The sequence below is a fragment of the Puma concolor genome, chromosome A1, assembly GCF_028749965.1.
Source record: "Puma concolor isolate L17-30 chromosome A1, mPumCon1.1.hap2, whole genome shotgun sequence".
Taxonomy (NCBI): Eukaryota; Metazoa; Chordata; class Mammalia; order Carnivora; family Felidae; genus Puma; species Puma concolor.
In genome coordinates this window covers 236,668,721-236,689,008 of record NC_141667.1, presented here as the reverse complement: position 1 = coordinate 236,689,008, position 20,288 = coordinate 236,668,721, and the positions used below count along the sequence as shown (strand labels likewise).

General features: G+C 43.8%; 1 protein-coding gene across 9 annotated transcripts in view; it reads left to right on the top strand.

Annotated features, from left to right (window-relative positions):
* Nucleotides 1-20,288, top strand: part of ATP8A2 (ATPase phospholipid transporting 8A2) — a 651,437-nt gene that overhangs the window by 587,789 nt on the left and 43,360 nt on the right. For all 9 annotated transcript variants that reach the window (XM_086715021.1, XM_086715056.1, XM_086715049.1 and 6 more), the window contains one exon: nucleotides 18,914-19,005. In XM_086715021.1, the coding sequence (XP_086571147.1) occupies nucleotides 18,914-19,005 (92 nt within the window). The remainder of the gene's footprint in view (nucleotides 1-18,913; nucleotides 19,006-20,288) is intronic.

Below are 20,288 nucleotides of genomic sequence, written 5' to 3'. Positions count from 1 at the left end.
CATGGTTAGAGCTAACTTTACTCTCAGGAAATTGTATTTCAGCCCAATAGGCTTGATTGTTCACAAACTGTCCTTAATCCTGGTTTAAATTTTCCTCTGCTTCTCTCCAGCACCCTGTGCTGTTTCTCTGCAGTTATTATCCATAAGCATCAAGCACTTTAAAAATAACTGTTGGGGCGCCTGGGTGGTGCAGTCGGTTAAGCGTCCGGCTTCAGCCAGGTCACCATCTCGCGGTCCGTGGGTTCGAGCCCCGCGTCAGGCTCTGGGCTGATGGCTCGGAGCCTGGAGCCTGTTTCCGATTCTGTGTCTCCCTCTCTCTCTGCCCCTCCCCCGTTCATGCTCTGTCTCTCTCTGTCCCAAAAATAAATAAAAACGTTGAAAAAAAAATTTTTAAAACAACCGTGGCCTTTGTATAAAGGCATATACTCTCTTCACCCTCCCACGTTCTTTTCTTCCTTCCTTTGCCACATTCACATACTTGCCCCTTGTTGCAAGATAAACTGAGGCAAGTTAAGAATTGCAAGAGTCTCCATGAGCAACAATCAAATAGAATCAGAAGCAACAGACCAGAAGTGGCTAGGAGGTCTCTGCTAGGAGGAAGGAGCTCAGGGAGCGATTTCAGAGAGAAAAAACAACAGCAAATGAAGGAGATTATTGATTGGCTATCGCTTAAAGCCTGGTCAGGTTTGTGATTGGTTGTCCTTAGGCGTCAGTTTCATAACCATGAGGTATTTACAAGCTTGGATTTTGGTTCGCCTATGTGCGCCACCGTGGCATTAAAACCGCATCGGTCTGAGGGCTTCCTTGTTTAATTAATTTAACACCCTTAAATGAAGGCCATTGTTTTCAAGCTTCACGGGAGGGTGAACTTTGGACCTGCGCTGAAGTGCACGGTTTCCATTGCACAAGAAAGCAACCCTTAGCCAATCTGTACGCCTGCCTGAGACGGGTCGGCCCTTCTTTGGCAAAGTTAGAAAGTAGGCTGAAGTTAGAAGGTAGGCTTGGTAGTCCTGTGGCCCTGGAAACTCTCTTCTTCACAAAGAAGCTCCGTGTGATGAGACCCTGGGAGGTCACACCAGCTCCTCCCTTCCTCCAGGACGAGGATGTGCTTGCTCGGCCTTTAGAAGGAGGAAGACAAAGGGCCCCGTGGGCTTGCCATCCCTTCATTTCTTCAATCCTTCCACGTATAACCCTTGAGTATCTTCCTTGTACTCGGCACTGTTTTTGGTGCTAGGCATATAACCGTGAATGAAAAACATCGAACTGACCCTCCTAGAACGTACCTTATGGTGGGGAACAGAAAGGAAACACAAACTCTGTGGTGAAAAGTGAGATAAAGCAAACTAAACCAAGGTACAGATTTGGAGAGAGAGGAGGCGGGGAGGTTATACAGCAAGCCGCTCTACGGAGAGAGTCACCCACCGTGGGAAGAACATCCCAGACAGCCAGCCAAGTGCAAAGACCCTGATGTGGGAAACTAGTTAGTGTTCCCGGAATCTCGAGAAAGGCCATGTGGCTGGAGCGGGGGGGGGGGGGGGGGGGGGGGGGGGGGGGGGGGGGGAGCCTAGTAGGGGATTGGGTTTGAGAGGAAGCCAGGGTTTTGCATTTAGCGTTTGATTTTGAGCAGGGAGATGGCATGGTCCAGTGGGTAGAAGTAGAACTTTAACAGAACTTTACTCCTGGAAAGCAGCATCTTCCCGACCAGCTTGGTGCTTCACCACGGAGTTGTTTTGCCTTGTCCTTTCCCAAATGCCCCGATCAGGAAATACACAGAGCCTAGACTATTCCTCACTCCATTACACCCGGGGCTTCTCAACCCACCGCCCAGCCTTTCACTGAGGCCTCTCTGGGTCAGCCAGGTGCCCTGCTAATTTATCTGTTCCTAGCAGCCCCGTGACTCTGACCTGACCTTTTCATAGGCTCTCCGACTGGACCACGGCGCTCAGCCTTGTATAAGGGAAACCTCACTACTTCATTGCAAGTCGTGGAATGAGGTAATGGTTTCCATATGTGCTGGGGCTGTCATTCAAATCTGACTTCGCCTGCTCTGCTAATGAGGTCAGACGGCTCTGCCTGTGGTGGACAGCCTCTCCCGGGGGGGAGCTCGGCTCCAGGAGACGGATGACAGTCTCCCACCCCCTTTCAAGGAGCTCAGGGAGGCCACATTTCTTCCCACTGCAAAGAAACAGAAAATAAAAGGCCGTGCATGCATTGTTTTGTTTGTTTAAACGTTTTATTTGGAGATAATTGCAGTTTCACATGTGGTTGTAAGAAATAATACAGAGAGAGCCCCCCTCCCCCCCCTGCCCCTCCCCCCGGTAGCCTTTGCTCACTTTCCCCCAAAGGTGACATCTTGCAAAACTATGCAACGGTGTCACGGCCAGGAAACTGACATTGATGCAGTCAAAATAGGAAACATTTTCATCAGCACCAGGATCCTCATGTTGTCTTTTTATAGTCATATCTACCTTCTACCCTGTCCTTAGCTCCTGGCAGCCATCAATCCGTCCTCTATTTCCATAATTTTGCCATTTCAAGAATGTTATATAAATGAGTCATATCATGTGTAACTCTTGGGACAAAAAAAAAGCTCCCTTTTTTCACTTAGCATAATTCTCTGGGGACTCATCCGGGTTCTTGCATATTAGCAATGGTTTCTTCCTCTTTCTCGCCGAGTAGTATCTCATGGCTATGGCCGTACCACGCTTTGTTCAAACATTCACCTGCTGAAGGATATCTGGGTTTCCAGCTTGGGGCCATTATGAATAAAGCTCTGGAAAACATTTGTTCACAGGCTTTTATGTGACCGTAAGTCCTCATTTCTCTGGGATAAATGTCCAGGAGTGCAACAGCTGGGTTTTTTAGCAGTTGCATATTTAGGTGGGTTATTTTTTTTTTCTTTTTAAAAACGAAAACCATTTCTTGGCTTCCATTCTGTGGGTAGGCAGTTTGGGCTGCACATTAGCTCAGGTTTATCTGATTTTTTTTTTTTTTTTTTACATCAAATGCATAAACTTTACCTTTTTAAATTATATAATTTAGTGGTTTGTAGTATTTTCACAGAGTTGCGATGTGTTTGGTTTTTTAAAGAAATGCCAAACTGTTCTTTCAGAGTGGCCACGGCATTTACATTTCCACGAGCAGTGTCTGAGCGATCCAGTCTTTCCACATCCGTGCCAGCACGTGCTGTCACTGTTTTTTTATGTTGGCCGTTGTGGTAAGTGTGTGGTAACAGCTCACTGTGGTTTTCATTTGCATTTCCCTAATTGCCAATGATGCTGAGCCTCTTTTCACGTGCTCATTTGCCATCTGTATGTCCTTTCTGACGAAATGTCTCTTCATACCCTTTGCCCGTTTTCTTTTTTTCTTTTTTTTTTTAATTTTTTTTTCAACGTTTATTTATTTTTGGGACAGAGAGAGACACAGCATGAACGGGGGAGGGGCAGAGAGAGAGGGAGACACAGAATAGGAAGCAGGTTTCAGGCTCTGAGCCATCAGCCCAGAGCCCGACGCGGGGCTCAAACTCGCGGACCGCGAGATCGTGACCTGAGCTGAAGTCGGACGCTTAACCGACTGCGCCACCCAGGCGCCCCCCCTTTGCCCGTTTTCTAATTGGATTCCTTGGGGTTTTCTTCTGTTGAGTTTCAGTAGTTCTTTATATATTCTAGACATTTATCCTTTGTCAGATAGGCGGTCGACAAACGTTTTCTCCCACTCTGTAGCTTGTCCTTTCGGCCTCGGGAAGACAATCTTTCTCAGGGAGAAAAAAAAAAGGTTTTTAATTTTAATAAAGCCCAAATTAATTTTTCTTTATGGATTTTGCTTTTGGTGTTAGGTGCAAGAACTCTTTGCCTAGTCCTCGATCCCAAATATACGGTTGTATTTTTTGTAGAGTTTTATAGTTTTGTATAGTTTTATAGTTGTATAGTTTTATATTTTACTCTTAAGTGTGTGATTCATGTTGAGTTAATTTTTGCATAAGGAGACTTCTATAGAGGGTTTGTTTTTCTTTATGTATGCATGGTTGCTCCTGTATCATTTGTTGAAAAGAGTATCTTTCACCGAATTGCTTTTACACCTTTATCAAAAATCAGGTATATTTTTGTGGTCTTTTTCCTGGGTTCTCTATTCTAGTCTGTTCTACTAATCTGTGTAGCTATCCCTGAACCAATGCCACACTGTCTTGATTACCATATCCTAGGTCTTGAAATCAAGTAGACTGATCCCTTCCATTTTATGCAAAATTGTTTTAGCTACTCTAGGTCCTTTGCTTTTCTGCACATTTTTTAGAGTAATCTTGTCTATACCTACAAAAAAATCTTGTTGGGATTTTGATAGGAATTGCATTACTATAGATCAACTTGGTAAGCATTAATATTAAATCTAAATATCAATTGGGAAGAATTAACATTTTTGTTTTTATATATATTAATATTTATGTTGAGTGTTCCAATCCATGAAAATTACATGTGTTTCCAATTATTTAGATCTTTGTTTTGTCAACATTGTGTAATTTTCAGTATATAAGTCCTGTATATATTTTGCTAGATTTACACCTAAGTATTTCTTTTTTTTTTTGAACAAACATATATGCATCATATTTTTTTTTTTAATTTTTAAAAAAAAATTTTTTTTTTAATGTTTATTTATTTTTGAGACAGAGACAGAGCATGAATGGGGGAGGCGCAGAGAGAGAGGGAGACACAGAATTGGAAGCAGGCTCCAGGCTCCGAGCCATCAGCCCAGAGCCCTACGCGGGGCTCAAACTCACGGACCGCGAGATCGTGACCTGAGCCGAAGTCGGACGCTTAACCGACTGAGCCACCCAGGCGCCCCTATGCATCATATTTTTAATTTCAGGATTCACATGTCTATTTATAGTACATAGAAATACAATTGATTTCTGTGTGTTGGTCTCATAGCACGCAACCTTGCTGAACTCACTACTTCTGAGAGTTTGATATGTGTCTGTGTGTGTTTATATTTTCTTATCTATATTTATATTTCTTGGGATTTTCTAGACCATCACATCATCTGCAAATTGGAACATTTTTATTACTTCCTTTCTGATCCATATTCTTTTATTTCCTTTTCTTGCCATATTGCATTGGCTATAACTTTCAGCACTATTTGAATAAGAATGTGAGAATGGACAACCTTACCTTGCTTCCTATCTTAGGGGGAAAGTAGCAGTCTTTCATCATAAAGTATGGTGTTAGCTGTGGAGTTTTCAAAGATGCTCTTTGTCAAGTTGGAGAAGATCCCCTTTATTCCTAATTTCCTACGAGGTTTTGTTTTGTTTTTTAAATCATGAATGGGTGTTGAATCTTGTAAAATATTTTATCTGCAGCAACTGATATGATCATGTGCGGCTTTTTTCCTCTTTAGCTATTAATTTGGTGGATTACATTGATTTTTATATATTGAACCAGTTTGCATCCCTGGAATAATGCCCACTTGTTCATGTTGTGTTATTCTTGTCATATATTGCTGAACTGAATTTACTAACATTTAGAAATTTTGCATCTATATTCATGTGAAATACTGGATTGTGGTTTTCTTTTTTCTTTGTTATATCTTTAAATGGTTTTGATATCAGGATAGTAAGTGAATTAGAAAGAGTCCCCTCCTCTTTGATTTTCTGGGAAAGATTGTGTAGAATTTTTTAAATAATTCTTTAAAAGTTTATTTTTATTTATTTTGAGAGAGAGATAGAAAGCAGGAGAGAGGCAGAGAGAGAGGGAGACAGAATCCCAAGCAGGCTCCAAGCTATCAGCACAGAGCCTAATGCAGGGCTCGAATTCACAAACTGTGAGGTCATGACCTGAGCCGAAATCAAGAGTTGGCCACTGAATTGATTGAGCCACCCAGGTGCCCCAAAGGTTTTGTAGAATTGATGTTAAGTTTTCTTTAAATATATTTGGTAGAATTCTCCAGTGAGAGTAGAATACAGCAGAATTCTCCATTTTATCTTTTGTTTTCTGTTCTGGTTTTCATTTCTCTGTTTTGTTTTTCCTTCCTTCTTGTGGGTTATGTGAATGTTTTTTAGAATTCCATTTTGGGGGTGTCCAGGTGGCTCAGTTGCTTTGGCTGAGGTCATGATCTCACGGTTTGTGGATTCAAGCCCCACATCGGGCTCTGTGTTGACAGCTCAGAGCCTGGAGCCTGCTTCAGATTCTGTGTCTCCCTCTCTCTCTGTCCCTCCCCCATGCACACATGCACGCTCTCTCTCTCTCTCTCAAAATAAAGAAACATTAAAAAATAAAATAAATAGAATTCTATATTGATTTATCTGTCATATTTTTGAATGTGTCTCACAGTATAGATTTTTTTACTAGTTGTTCGGGGTATTATATATATACATACATACATATATATATACACATATATATATACACATATATATATTATATATATATTATACATACACACACACACACATACACACATAACTAGTCATAGTTTACTGGTGGTGTCATTTTATCAGTCTGAGTGAAGTACAGAAACGTTACCTCCTTTTACATTACCCACCCCCATTTATAATATGCTTTTCTTAAAAATTTTTCTCTATATACATTTAGAACCACATCAGACAATGTATAATTTGTGCTTTAACTTAGTCAAATATAATTCGGGGAATTCAAGAGGAAAGGAAAAGCCCATTGTATTTACCCATATTTTTGCTTACCATGTTCTTTCTTTTTCCCTGATGCCCCAAGATTTCTTTTTTTTATCATTTCCTTTTCATTTCTGAAATTTCCGTTAGCTATTCTTATAGGGCAGTTCTGATGGTGACAAATTCTCTTAGTGGCTTCCATTTGAGAATGTCTTGATTTCTTCATTCCTGAAAGATATCTTCACTGAGTGGACAGTTCGTTCCTTTCAACACTTGAAAAATATGCCACTTCTGGCCTCAGTAGTTTCTGGTGAGAAGCCTACTGTCATTCCAATTGGTTTTCCCCTACAGGTAAAGTAGCATTTACCTCGGGCTGCTTTTGAGATCTTTCCTTTGTCTGCAGTTTGAAGAAATTTGAAGAAAGAAATTTAATATAATCTGTCTTGGGCTGGATTTTTGGGGGCTTGTCATATTTAGAATTTGTGCAGCTTCTTGAATCTGTAGGTTTATGTCTGTCACTAAATGTGGGAAGTTTTCAGCCTTTATTTCTTTCAGTGCTTTTTCAACCCCATTCTCTTTCTCCTCTCCTTCTAGGACTCTGAAGACATGCATGTTACTTCTTCTTTTATTCTCACAGGTCCCTGAGACTCTGTTAGTTTTTTCCTCAGTCTATTTGCCTCTGTTATTCAGACTCCATCATTGCCACCGTTCTGTCTCCCTGTTTACAAACTCTTTCTTCCGTCCCCTCCATCCCGCTCTTAAACCCATCCACTAAGTTTTTATTTGTTATTACATTTTTAAGTTCTAATGTTTATAACCGGTTCTCCTTTATATCTTCTTTTTTGAGGTGTTCTTCTTTTATTTTTCATTTGTTTTAAACATATTCCTAACTGCATGTCGAAGCATTTTTATTACGGCTGCTTTAATATCTTTGTCAGATGATACCACCGTCTCTGTCGTCTTGATGTTGCCATCAGTTGATTTTTTTTTTTTTACATTCATTTTGACATCTTCCTGGTTCTTGGTATGACACGTCACTTTCAAATGAAACGTAGACATCTTAAGTGTTACGTGTTCTGATGCTGGATCCTGCCAGGTAGAAGTACTCTAGATCCCCTACTCGACCTCTGTTGAAGCCTGCTGGGTGGGGATGGGAGTTCCTGCTGTCCGCATGACCTCCACTGACACTGCAAGGGATAGGTGAAGGGTGGGGAGGAGACATGGGGTATGCCTTTGTTACTCCTGGGCAGGGATGAAAGTCCTGATTCTCTGTGAGGCTTCTTCTGACACAACCCCACTGAGGAGGAGAAAAAAATGCCCCCTTTCGCTAGGTGGGGCACAGAAGTTCATTCTTCTCGTGTTGTCTCTGAAGATACCACAGGGGACCAGAGACCTCATTATCAGCTGACAAGGATGAAAGTCCCAGCGCCCTCCTTGATCTCCTCTGTTACCACCTCACAGGACATGCTGTTGCAGCCTCATAGGAGTGGAGGTCTAGGCTCCCCACTTGGTCTCTGCTGGCATGGATGGGAGTGAAGCCACAGGTTTTTTCTGTGGTGGTGGGCTAGAGTAGCATGACCATGGTCTGAAAGTTTTTTTGTCTTGCTAGGCTGCCCCTTTCCTGCTCCTTTGACTAGAGAAAACAGGCTTTTATCTGGGCTTTTTTGGTTGCACCCATGGGCATTTCTGGGTTGCCAGACTTTTTAGCTCCAAATATGGGATCTGTGAGGCCAGAAGGAAACTGAGATTTCTCATGCCCCGAGGTTCCTAGCTGGTCTTCCTTCCAATTTCATCCGAGTTGCTATTTCAGGTGAAAGGACAGTGGGGTTGCCAGCTCCTGGTTTCTTTCTTCTTGAACTTTCCTTCCCACTTCACTGATTTATATATCACTCCCGTTAGCAGACACAGTGGAAAAGGATCACATGCAATCTGGTCCCCTGCCCCTTTTGTTAAAGGCTTCCCAGGCAGCTTTGTCCTTCAGCATGGTTGGCTTACGTGCATCACCTGTGTTCTAACCCAGGTGGTTGTTGACAGACAGATTCCATCTGTCTTGAGCCTGCAAATCTGCTGTTGCCTCTTGCAAACTTATTGCTTGATTTAGTGCTACACCTCCTTGGAGAACAAACTTTTCTTTTTGAGAGAAAATGACCCAATCCACGTCATAGAAGAATGACATTTCGTCAAATACCCCAAACAGTCCCCTGACCCCCACTTTCCAAAACTTTGGACAGAAGAAAATAAGCAACTTGTTAGTATAAGCCTTTCTTCCCTCCAGTTCCCGGTTGTGCTGGTCAGAGGAGACGAGACCAGAGAGGACAGGACAGATCTATCCTCTTATTTTTTTAATGGAATTTGTATTAAGTTCATTAACCTTGTGTCCTATCCTGTCCTCAGCCAGACTGTCTTTCAACTCTTCCATGTAATCTGAATTCTTAACAAAATACAACGTCCTGTCTCTGTAAAGGACACGGGGTTGTTTTGTTAGGTTTTGTTTCTGGCAGTGTCATCTAGAATTTGGAGGGGGCTTTCGTCCTCTGGAGGAGAATTGGGATTCTATCATTTGTAGAGAACAATACAGAGGAATTCATCTCAGTTATTATTGGAAATCCCACTGCATCCTAGCCCAGTGTTGGGCATTGTGGACAGATGCAGAGACAAATAAGACCGCGAGAATAAGACAGACCAAATCAGTAAATACAGAGGACAAATGCAATTTTTTGTACGTAACCATGTCCTCTGTCCTCAGCCCTGAGTAGGTACTGTGAAAAACGCAGAGACAGTATAAGACTTGGTCCCTGAGAGAACAGACCCTCTGGTTGAACACTCAGAGGACGTGTTGGTGTTTCTAGGAATCACCCCTTATGGCGCCTTCTCACCCTGCCTGTTCTCCCTGGGTTTCTACAGGCTGAGGAATCCGAAGTGGCATCTCTGGCTTGAATCTCTCTAGACCCCAATATCTCATGGCCTCCTAAATGCTTCAAAGGCAACTCAAAGCCTGACATCCAAAATTGGACTCATTGTCTTTCCTACTAAACCCATTCTTCTCCTGCATCTCCAACTGGATGATCAACAAGGAGTTAGCCATTGTTCAGGATGTAGCTTCAATGTTGATTCTTCTTGAAGCCTTCCTGAACTTTCTGCAAGTTATCGCTCCTCAGTTTTAACGCTGTTGAGGCCCGTGTAATCTCCATTTTGGTACTCATCACCTTTGCCATGGTATGTGTCTACCCAGAGAGATCACCTCAGAGACTGTGAGCTTCATAAGGACAGGGACAGTGTCGTAGGTGGCTTTGTTTCCAGCACTGGATCTCCCACACAACAGGTGCGGCATAATTGTTGAATGAAAAGAAGTCAAGTTTGAAAAGTGGAAAGTGTATGGTTTGGCAGCAAGGAAAAAGGAGAATAATTTACTACCATTTAATGGAACAGGCTTTACAAAGGTCTCCTTGCTCCAGGGTCGTAATTCCTATCTTACTGGAATCTTAGGCTAGAAAACCTATTTTGTTTTTATTCTTGTTATTTTCCCTCATTACACTGGTCTGTTTAACTAAGGCAAAGTTTTTGATCCTACAAAGGCCTAAGTAGGTCTGGAATGCACTTGAGCCTAAAAGGTTCTTAGCTTCTGATGTTCAGATTATAAGGCGTAAAATAAGTTACCAATTGAGGCTATGAAATCTCATTCTCTAGGGCGCCTTAAAAATAGGTTAGAGTTTCAGTAGTCTGATAGATTGGTAGATGTTTAGCCTTACCTGAAGGAAAAGGAACTTTGGACTAGCTGTTTTCTTGAAGAACCTGTCAGATTTATGTTTTGAATGTGGTCCAGCACTAATTTAAAAATAAGTTTCTAAAAATACATATTTGTTTTTGGCTTTGTACGTCAGCTGCAATTCCTAGCAGCTGTAACTACTGACAAGATCTAAAAACAGATTTGCAATTATTTGCTATATTCTCCATGTTCCTGCTCTTTGGCAGTTATGCATGGGTGATTTTTGCAGGAATAGCCTCCTGACAGAAATGTGGACATGAGGGTTTGTTATTCCCCAACATAATGCTTCTCAGCTCCCCGCTCCTTCCTAAACTGCTCAGTTTTTGAGACAGGAGCACACCTCCCCCTCTAGGATATGTCAGCTTCTAAACAGAGCCTGCCTATATGGAGTTGTGTGAGGTTGGGTTTCACCATCATTACTGGGGAGGCACCAATAACGCACGCTCCGTTGGTAAATTTATGTTTACGTGTACCTTTCCTATCGGTAAGTCTCGGTCAGCGTGCGTGCTTCAGCGAGGACAGGACACCATCAAAGAACACACGTTGACTCCAGGATCCCCCACTGTGGGAGAAGTCAAATGTGAAGATTGCATCATTACCAACAGCTCAGGCAGTGGGAGGGAATTTACTCCAATTCAGGACCCATTCCCTCTCCTTTTTAACTGAAATTTCTTTTTTTTTTTTTTTAATTTTTTTTTTCAACGTTTATTTATTTTTGGGACAGAGAGAGACAGAGCATGAACGGGCGAGGGGCAGAGAGAGAGGGAGACACAGAATCGGAAACAGGCTCCAGGCTCTGAGCCATCAGCCCAGAGCCTGACGCGGGGCTCGAACTCACGGACCGCGAGATCGTGACCTGGCTGAAGTCGGACGCTTAACCGACTGCGCCACCCAGGCGCCCCCTTTTTTTTTTTTTTAATTTTTTTTTTCAACGTTTATTTATTTTTGGGACAGAGAGAGACAGAGCATGAACGTTTTTTAAGTTGTGATAAAATTCACACAGTGTGAAATTTACCATTTTAAAGTGTACAATTCAGTGGCATTTAGGACATTTACAGTGTTGTGCAACCATCACCACTATCTACTTCTAGAATGCTTCCACCTCCCCAAAGGAAACATGTGGTTTAAGCAGTCATTCCCCATTTCGCTCCCCTGCCTACCCACCCGATACTCTCCGGCAACCACTACTCTACTTTCTGTTTACATACTGGTCTATTCTGGATCTCATATAGTCATGCAATACATGGCCTTGTGGGCTTGACTTCTTTCAATTACCATAATGTCTTCAAGCCTTATCCCTGTGGCAGTATGTCCCTCAGCACTCGATTGCCTTTCGTGGCTGAGTAATAGTCCGCTGTATGGAATATACAACGTTTTGTTTCCATTCATCAGTTGATAGACATCTGGATTGTTTCCATCTTTTGGCTGTTGTGAATAATGCTGCTGTAGATATGGGTGTACAGGTATCTGTTTAAGACCATTTCCATTTCCTTTTTTTGAAAGTATATGTTGGAGTGGAATGGCTGTGTGATGCAGTCTTCTGTGTGGAACTTCAGTGGCTGCACCATTTTATAATCTCACCAGTAACGTGCTAGGGTTCCAACTTCTCCACACCCTCTCCAAAACATGATACTTTCTGTTTGTTTGTTTGCTTGCTTGCTTGTTTTATAATTATAGCCATCCTAGTAGATATTAAGTGCTGTCCCTTTGTGGTTTTGACTTGTATTTCCCTAATGACTAATGATGTTGAGTATCTTTTCATACATATGCTTTTGGCCATTGTATTTAGTCTTTGGATAAATGTCTTTTTAAGTCCTTTGCCCATTTTGTAAATGGGTTGTTTGTCTTTTTTGTTGTTGAGTTTGGGGGATTATTGATATATTCTGGATACTAGACCCTCATCAGATATGTGATTTGCAAATACTTTCGCTCATTTGGGGTTGCCTTTTGACTTTCTGGATAATGTCCTTTGATGACCAAAAAGATTTTAATATTGATGAAGTCCAATTTATTTTTCCTTTTGTTGCCTGTGCTTTGGGTTCATATCTATGAAACCATTGCCAAATCCCAGGTCATAAAGATTTACTCTTTTGTTTTCTTTAAGGAATATATATAGTTTTCACTCTTATATTTAAGTCTTTGATCCATTTTTAGTTCACTTTTGTGTATGATTGCAGGTAAGGGCCCAACTTCATCCTTTTGATGTAGAAATTCAGTTGTTCTAACACCATTTGCTGAACAGACTATTCTTTCCTCATTAAATGGTCTTGGTAACTTAGCCAAAAATCTAGGCTCTTAATTACATCACACTGATTTATGTGTCTATCTTTATGCCAGTGCCACACTGTTTTTATTACCATAGCTTTAAATTTTTTTTATGTTTTATTTATTTTTGAGAGAGAGACAGAGACAGAGCATGAGTGGGGGAGGGGCAGAGAGAGAGACACACACACAGAATCTGAAACAGGCTCCAAGCTCTGAGCTGTCAGCACAGAGCACAACACGGGGCTTGAACTCGGAAATAAGCTCATGACCTAGGCTGAAGTCGGACGCTTAACCAACTGAGCCACCCAGGCACCCCACCATAGCTTTATGTTAAGTTTTAAAATCAGGAAGTGTGAGTCCCATAATTTTTTTTTCAAGATTATTTTGGCAATTTGGGGTCCCTGTGGATCTTAGGACAATTTTTTCCATTTCTGCAAAAAAAGACTGTTGGAATTTTGCCTGTTTTGATTAGAATTTCCAACAAATTCATCAGATAGAAGTGGTGAATGCAGGCTTCCTTTGTTTTGTTCCCGGTCATAGAGAGATAGGTTTTAGTCTTTCACCATTGAATATGATGTTAGCTGTGGGTTTTTCATAAATGAAAAGGACTTTATGTGTTGTGTTGAGGAATTTCCCTTCTATTCTCAGTTGCTGAGTAATTTTATTATGAAAGGGTGTTGGTTTTGTCACATGCTCTGTCTGCACCAATTGAGATGATCACATGATATTTTTCCTTCATTGTATTAATGTATGGTATATTGATTGATTTTTGTATGTTGAACCAGCCTTGCATTCCTGGGATAAATCCCATTTGATCATGGTGTGTAATCCTTTTATTACACTAATGGATTTAGTTTGCCAGAGTTTTCTTGAAGATTCTCTCTCCTTTTTTAAACCAAGATCTCATAGATATAAATTGTCTTTCCTTGTACTAATTTGTACTTCGTTTTTCTTTTCTTCCCATTATTCAAAATTAACCAAATATTTGGTTGTGTTTCCTTCACCTTTTTTCCAATGTCTTTGTGAGTGTATAGCTTCCAAAGTATGCATAGATGATAGAATACCATAAAGGGCAAATGTTATTATCATCCCTTTCTATCTTTTTTTTTTTTTTAATTTTTTTTTCAACGTTTATTTATTTTTTTGGGGACAGAGAGAGACAGAGCATGAACGGGGGAGGGGCAGAGAGAGAGGGAGACACAGAATCGGAAACAGGCTCCAGGCTCTGAGCCATCAGCCCAGAGCCTGACGCGGGGCTCAAACTCACGGACCGCGAGATCGTGACCTGGCTGAAGTCGGACGCTTAACCGACTGCGCCACCCAGGCGCCCCTCATCCCTTTCTATCTTGAGTTTTTTCAACATTATTGTTCAGCATTTTTTTAGGTTTATTTATTTATATGAGAGAGACAGAGACAGTGTGAGTGGGGAAGGGGCAGAGAGAGAGGGAGAGAGAAGCAAGCTCCATGCTGCCAACACAGAGCCTGATGTGGGGCTCCAACCCAGAAAACTGTGAGATCATGACCTGAGCCAAAACCAAGAGTCGGACGCTTAACCAACTGAGCCACCCAGGTGCCCTTTCCTGAGAAGTTTTAATAATTGTCAGTAATAATGCTTTTTTCTTCTGCAAAGAAGAAAATGGAAAGTGGGGAAAGTACTGTTACTTGACATTTCAACTTTGGAGCACATAGAGAAGCCAGTGGCTCAGACATCTCCACTAGAGTGTTTTCTGAGCTCTCAGACCCTTTTCATCACCTAAACCTTTGTCAAATCTGCCACTTTAAGGGTCTCCAGAAAAGGTTGTTTCTGAGGATAGCGAAGCTTGAGAAAGAACAGTTCTGTGATCATGTTTTGTAGCCATAATGTTTTCCAGTAATTGGGTCAGGGGAATATAAATTATTCACAGAAACCAGATAAAGTCAATATGGTAGACTGAGCTGACGCAGGACTTTTCCAGATGCATAGAAATGCTCAGTGAAATATGAACAAAGAAAGGCTTTTAATACATAATCAACTTCAAATGGAACACAGAAACCTAGGTGCCAAAATGGAGAGACGCAAAAGCCAGTAGGCCAAGAGGGAGATAAAGCTGAAGAGGGGGTATCAGACTGCATAAAAGGCTCAGGGACTGAAGGTTCAGAGATTAATATAGGGAAAGGAGATAAAACCTCAGTCCCAAGTGAGATAGAACTCAATGCATAAAGCTACAGATTTTGTAGGGCTGCTATTGTAATGAAACAGAAACGAGAAACATTTTACTCACTAGATTGACAAAGCAGCAATGGGGAAGACAGAATTACCCACCAGAAACTGGAAGCCCATGCTTATGTATGAGGTCCAATTTTAGACTCTTCCCAATGCTATGGGAACTAAGCTAAGATAATGTAAAAATTGATGCAACCCACAGGACCCTGGCAGAGGCAAAAGAAAATCATTCTGAAGCATGACTTCATAACTAGAGCACACACAGTAAATGAACCACAGTGACGGTGGGTCATGGAATACTGCAGACATTTATTGGCTCTCCACACCCCCAAGAACTGGATATGTAAGGAATGTCTGAACAAACCTATAAAATACTGGGGAAAGAAGATGTGGAAAGAGTAAAATAGTATGTGAGAACAGGTGGATCTAGAAGATAAATAAACTCTTGTAGACATGAGAAGGGTTCTAATTTCAATTAAAGCATGCCAGTCAGTTTAATGATAGTTCAGGTAAAACCAAAGAAAGAAAGGAAATGGAAAACGTAGAGGAGACGTAGAGATGTGGAAGATAGGATTATATGTATAAGAAGATCCTGGATAAGAAAAAAACAGAGAACTGGGGACAGGCAGGACTCAAAGTGTTTTCCATACATGAAGATAAACTTCTGAGTTGTAGTGACTTTCCAGGTCTCAGCAGCTGAGCAGATTTAAAAACACATTTGGGCGCCCGGACGGCTCAGTCAGTTAAGCTTCGGACTCTTGATTTCGGCTCAGGTCATGATCTCCCAGTTCGTGAGTTCGAGCCCTGCATGGGGCTCTATGCTGTTGGTGTGGAGCCCGCTTGGGATGCGCTCTCTCTCCCTCTCTGCCCCTCCCCCACTCACATGCTCTCTCGCGCTCTCTCAAAATAAAATATTTTGGGAAACACCAATCTACGTCTAGTCGTACTAAGTGTCGTAACAAAACTGCAGAACACCAAGGACAGAGTAATTATAAAAGTATCTAGAAGGAAAAAGACTATCTGCAAAGAACTGATCCTCTAAATGAGTAGATAATTAAAAAGAATGTAAGAAAGGAGAAAGGAAGTGAAGAAAAATGTGATGCATGAGAAGCCGAAAATGACACTCCCTAGATATATTTTAAAACATGATGAAGTGTTAGTTGTGATGCATATATACGTAAAACAAAAGTACGAAATAGAGATGTAAGACTATTTCTGATTTATTATAAGAGAGGGGGAATAATGGGGTCTGGGAGGAGGGCAACGGACTTCGTATTTGAAATTTTATTCTTTTGTTCACATTTGAAGTAGGGGCGCCTGGCTGGCTCAGTTGGAGGAGCATGTGACTCTTGGATCTCAGGGCGTGAGTTCGAGCCCCACACTAGGTGTGGAGATTACTAAAAAAATAAACAAACTTAAAAAAATTTTTTTGAAGTCATTCTCACAACCAGGACAGGACTTGGTGCAGGAGTGCAAATGAGGTACCACGTCTGTGGTATGTGAGTATGTGAAAGCCATAAGTCAAGCTAACAAATAGCCATATACCTTGATTAATACACCTTCATAAAGACTGTGGTGTTTTGTGATTCCCAGATTCTCTGGAGTTTTGGAGCCAGAAAGTTGTGGCATGGGAAAGAGTTTGCTGCCCTGTGCCCTCCCCCCACCCTCCCAACCCCAGCTTAAGGGGTCCTGCACTTAAGGGGGTTTACACGCATGAGTTTGGGCATCACCATCCATCCGATGCAAAAACTCACCCATTGGCCACCCGCAGACCTAGGAGTGTGGATGCTGGCTCTAAGGTCTGCTTTTAGGAGGATAGTTTGGCCTTGGGTGCCAGCTTGGAGAGGTGTGACTCAACAGGAACTTCTGGGGTCCCAAATACCCGGGGTGGAGGACAGGCGTGGACTCTGGGTGGACAGGTCCCGCTGGCCCTATGGACCCTTTACCACGTGGAAGGAAGGGCTGCAGGACAGAGTGGGTCCCTCTAAAACAAGGGGTCAAGCGGTCAAGCAGAGGAGCTCCATTTTCTAAAGCTGAGCAGGTGGGTGGACATTCACTGTACTAGTAGTCCCTATGTGTTTGGAGTGTCTTGTTATAAAGAGAGCGAGAAGAATGCACCATTTCACAAGGGAAAGAGGGACATCTGTCGAGCCCAAAGGCAGGGGCAGGAACACTGCCAGCAGAGCATCCTGTGACCTTTGTATTTGCTACAGCTGAGTCTGTTTCCTCACCTGCCCAGGGAGAGACCAGGATGTGTGACTTCCCACTTGCATGGTCCTGTGAAGTTCTCATTCGCCCCATCACTAGGCAGCACCTTCCACGGAGGAATCCTGGCCAGTGCTGGGTCACACAGGGAGGACGGCCCTTCATTTCCTCCCCCCCCCCCCCCCCCCCCCCCCGTCCTAAAAGCAGCCAGCACAGGGAGCCCCGGGCACACTCACAGGCTCCTCCTCGTGTATCTGCTCCTCTCTGCCTTGTCCGGGCTGTTGCTCAGCAGAGCCCAGTGAGATTAATTTGGCCCGTGGAAGAAAAGGCCATGAGAGAATGGAAAGCCGGTGCCAAGGGATAGAAAAGGTGTTTTTCCTCATCAGCCATCATGCATTTTGCCAAGCTTAGCTAGCCGAGGCTCACCTCCAACTGGTGATGAACAAACATTGTCCTTTCAACTGACATAATCAGAAAACATTCTCTTCTGGAAACTCAAGTGCAAAAGGAACTTCAGCTCAGAGAACTACTGAGAATACTTTGGGCCCCGCTCCTCCTTCAAGGCCCTTGAGTTGCTGTGAGGTCGACTCCTGTCAGGAGACCATGGTCTTCAGGCTCGAGGCTCATAGACGTGGGATGGGGGGGAATGTACTCGGATGGCCCGTGGCCGCAGCTCCTCAAACAACTTCTGTGCCCTCACATTCCCACAAACGGCAGATCGGGGCGTATTTGTTTGCTAGGGTTGCCGTCACAAAGTACCACAGACTGGGTGACTTAGCAGAAATTTGTTTTCTCGCTTCTGGAGGCCGGAAGTCCAAGATCAAGGTGTTGGCAGTGTTGGCTCCTTCTGAGGTCTCTCCCACTGGCTGGTAGATAGATGGCTGTCTTCCTTGTCTTCAGACGGTCTTCCTTCTGTGTGTCTGGGTCCTAATCTCCTCTCCTTAAGAGGACACCAGTCGTGTTGGATTAAGCCCACCCTAGCGACCTCATTTAACTTAATCGCCTCTTTACAGACTCTGTCTCTAAATACAGTCCCATTCCGAGATTACTGGGGGTTAGGATCGCAATGTAAGAATTTGGGGGGATCGCAGTTCAGCCCATATCAGAGGGCATTGGCAAACTCCCACACACCAGGAACCTCCTGGGGCAAACAAAGTGACCTCGTAATGGTGAGAAATCAAAGCCCTTTGGCCTACCTGGGCAACTTTGAAGCACCCCCTTCTGCTTTATCAGAATAAACAAAAGCTACCCCAGAGGACCGCTCCGTATTTCCTTACAGCGGTGGCAACCTTGGAGGGAACCCTTTCAGGAAAGGCGAGAAGAGCTCCTAATCCTCGTGTGTTCCAAGAAAATTCACCTTGACTTTCAACATAACAATCAGGTTGTGCAGAAAGAAATCAGTCTCTCGCGGGGGCCCCAAGGCACCTCGGGGAGGCTCTCGTCCTGGTACATTTTACTGGCTCAGGGAGAGGCGGCTGCAGGTGGGACTAAGGCTTTTAAGGCATTTACCATAGAAACAGATCAGTGCTTGCAGAAGTGTTCTGGAAAGCCAAGGGTGTGCCTGGTATGAAAGGGCACTTGCGGTGCACTTCAATTAAGAGGCAGGCCGCGTTCAGAGGCGTTACGCACAGGACAGACTGGAAACAGAGCGCCTTTCAGAAGAGGGAGCAGTGCACTCAGGGTGTCGAGATAGCATCTACTGTAAATAATAGAGCTGCTGGCCAAACTGGACATTTTTCTTGACATGAGGAAGCCTTTTCCCCCGGTCTCTTTTATTTTGAAACCTAAAGTCACTGGGTGAGGCATTTTGAGAGGCATCCACATGAACCGGGACTGACCGAGTTTGATCCACCTGCAGGATGAATGAACGTGACCGCCTACTGAGGAGGCTCAGCAGGAAGACGCCCCCCACACTCTTCCGAGGAGGCTCCCTCCAGCAGTGTGTCCCCCGTAAGTAGCCCTTACCCCCTTTCGGTCAGCCAGACCCCAGTGACGCAAGGAAGGCGGAGGCTTCATTAAAGCATGCTGGTGCTAAGAGGGACGGAGACGCTTGCCAAGCCAGAGCCCCACATTTGGACGTGGAATTTGTGCATTTGGCTCCGGGCGAGTAAGCTGGAGTCTAGGTAGTGCCCTGGGACCCAATCAAATGCCTGAATGACAGAACCCTGAAACTTAAAATCCTGATGTGCTCGAGATCCTTCTGTCAGCCTCCCAATAGGATTTTGTTCTAAGGCTCAAGTGATATGATTTTTAAATCATTTCCCCCAAAGATAGCAATGTGCACTCTTTTATTTCGTATTAGCATGTTAATTAAAACAATGACGATCACCGGGGGAAAAAAAATCTCTGTTCTCTTCCCAGGAAGGCTGCCTCTGCCTCTAGCGCTGGTGTCCCCACTCAACACCAGAGGCCAGGCCTGATTTCTGCTGAGGCACCTGACCCAGGCAGGGGTCAGTGGGGGTGTGCCAGACCCCAGAGGAAGGGTGGGAGGCCATGAAAGAGACACAGGTGGCACAGCTCACGGAGGTTGTAGGCCTATTTCAACAATCCAGCCACTTGGCTGGCCGCTGAGAGGTGTTATTAGCACAGGTTTCCTTGGGCCGGAGGTTTCCTTGGGCGAAGCCTGTTGGCACCTGTCGTCTGTCACCTGTTTCTGCCCCTCTGAACCCCGCCTCTTCTCCCAGCACCCCGTCTCTCGCACATCACTTACCATCTCTTCAGCTGACACGTCTCTTGCTTCCTTTCTCTCCCCGAGTTGTTCAGGAGGGAACAGGAATGGTTTAGGAGAAGTGGAGAATTGTTGTGTCCGTAGTAACAGGTATTGAGGGTCTGTGTCAGGCTCCCCTGAGCTCCACCCATCAACAGATCTTCACAGACTTTCCAACAGAGAGAAGGACAAGGATAGACTCCCTCTCCTCACTTTCCCCACACGGAACACCAAGTTCCCTGTGGTGCCTCCCATGCCGCCCGTCCTGCCCCAGGAAGCAGGCAGTGTCCGCCCCGAGAGCACTCGGCAGAGGCTCAGGCCGCTACAGTAACTGGCGAGCAAGGCCCAGCGATCTGGGTCACAGCCATTGTCTCTCTGATCCAGGAGACAGGTTGAGTCAGGAGGCTTGATGGCGTGGTCCAGAGAGCGAGGTCTGCAGGGTCCCGCTTCTGGAGCTGGACTGCCTGGGGGTCCTGTCCCAGCAATGTCACTTTTTTTGTGTGACCTTACATCTCTGTGTCTACAT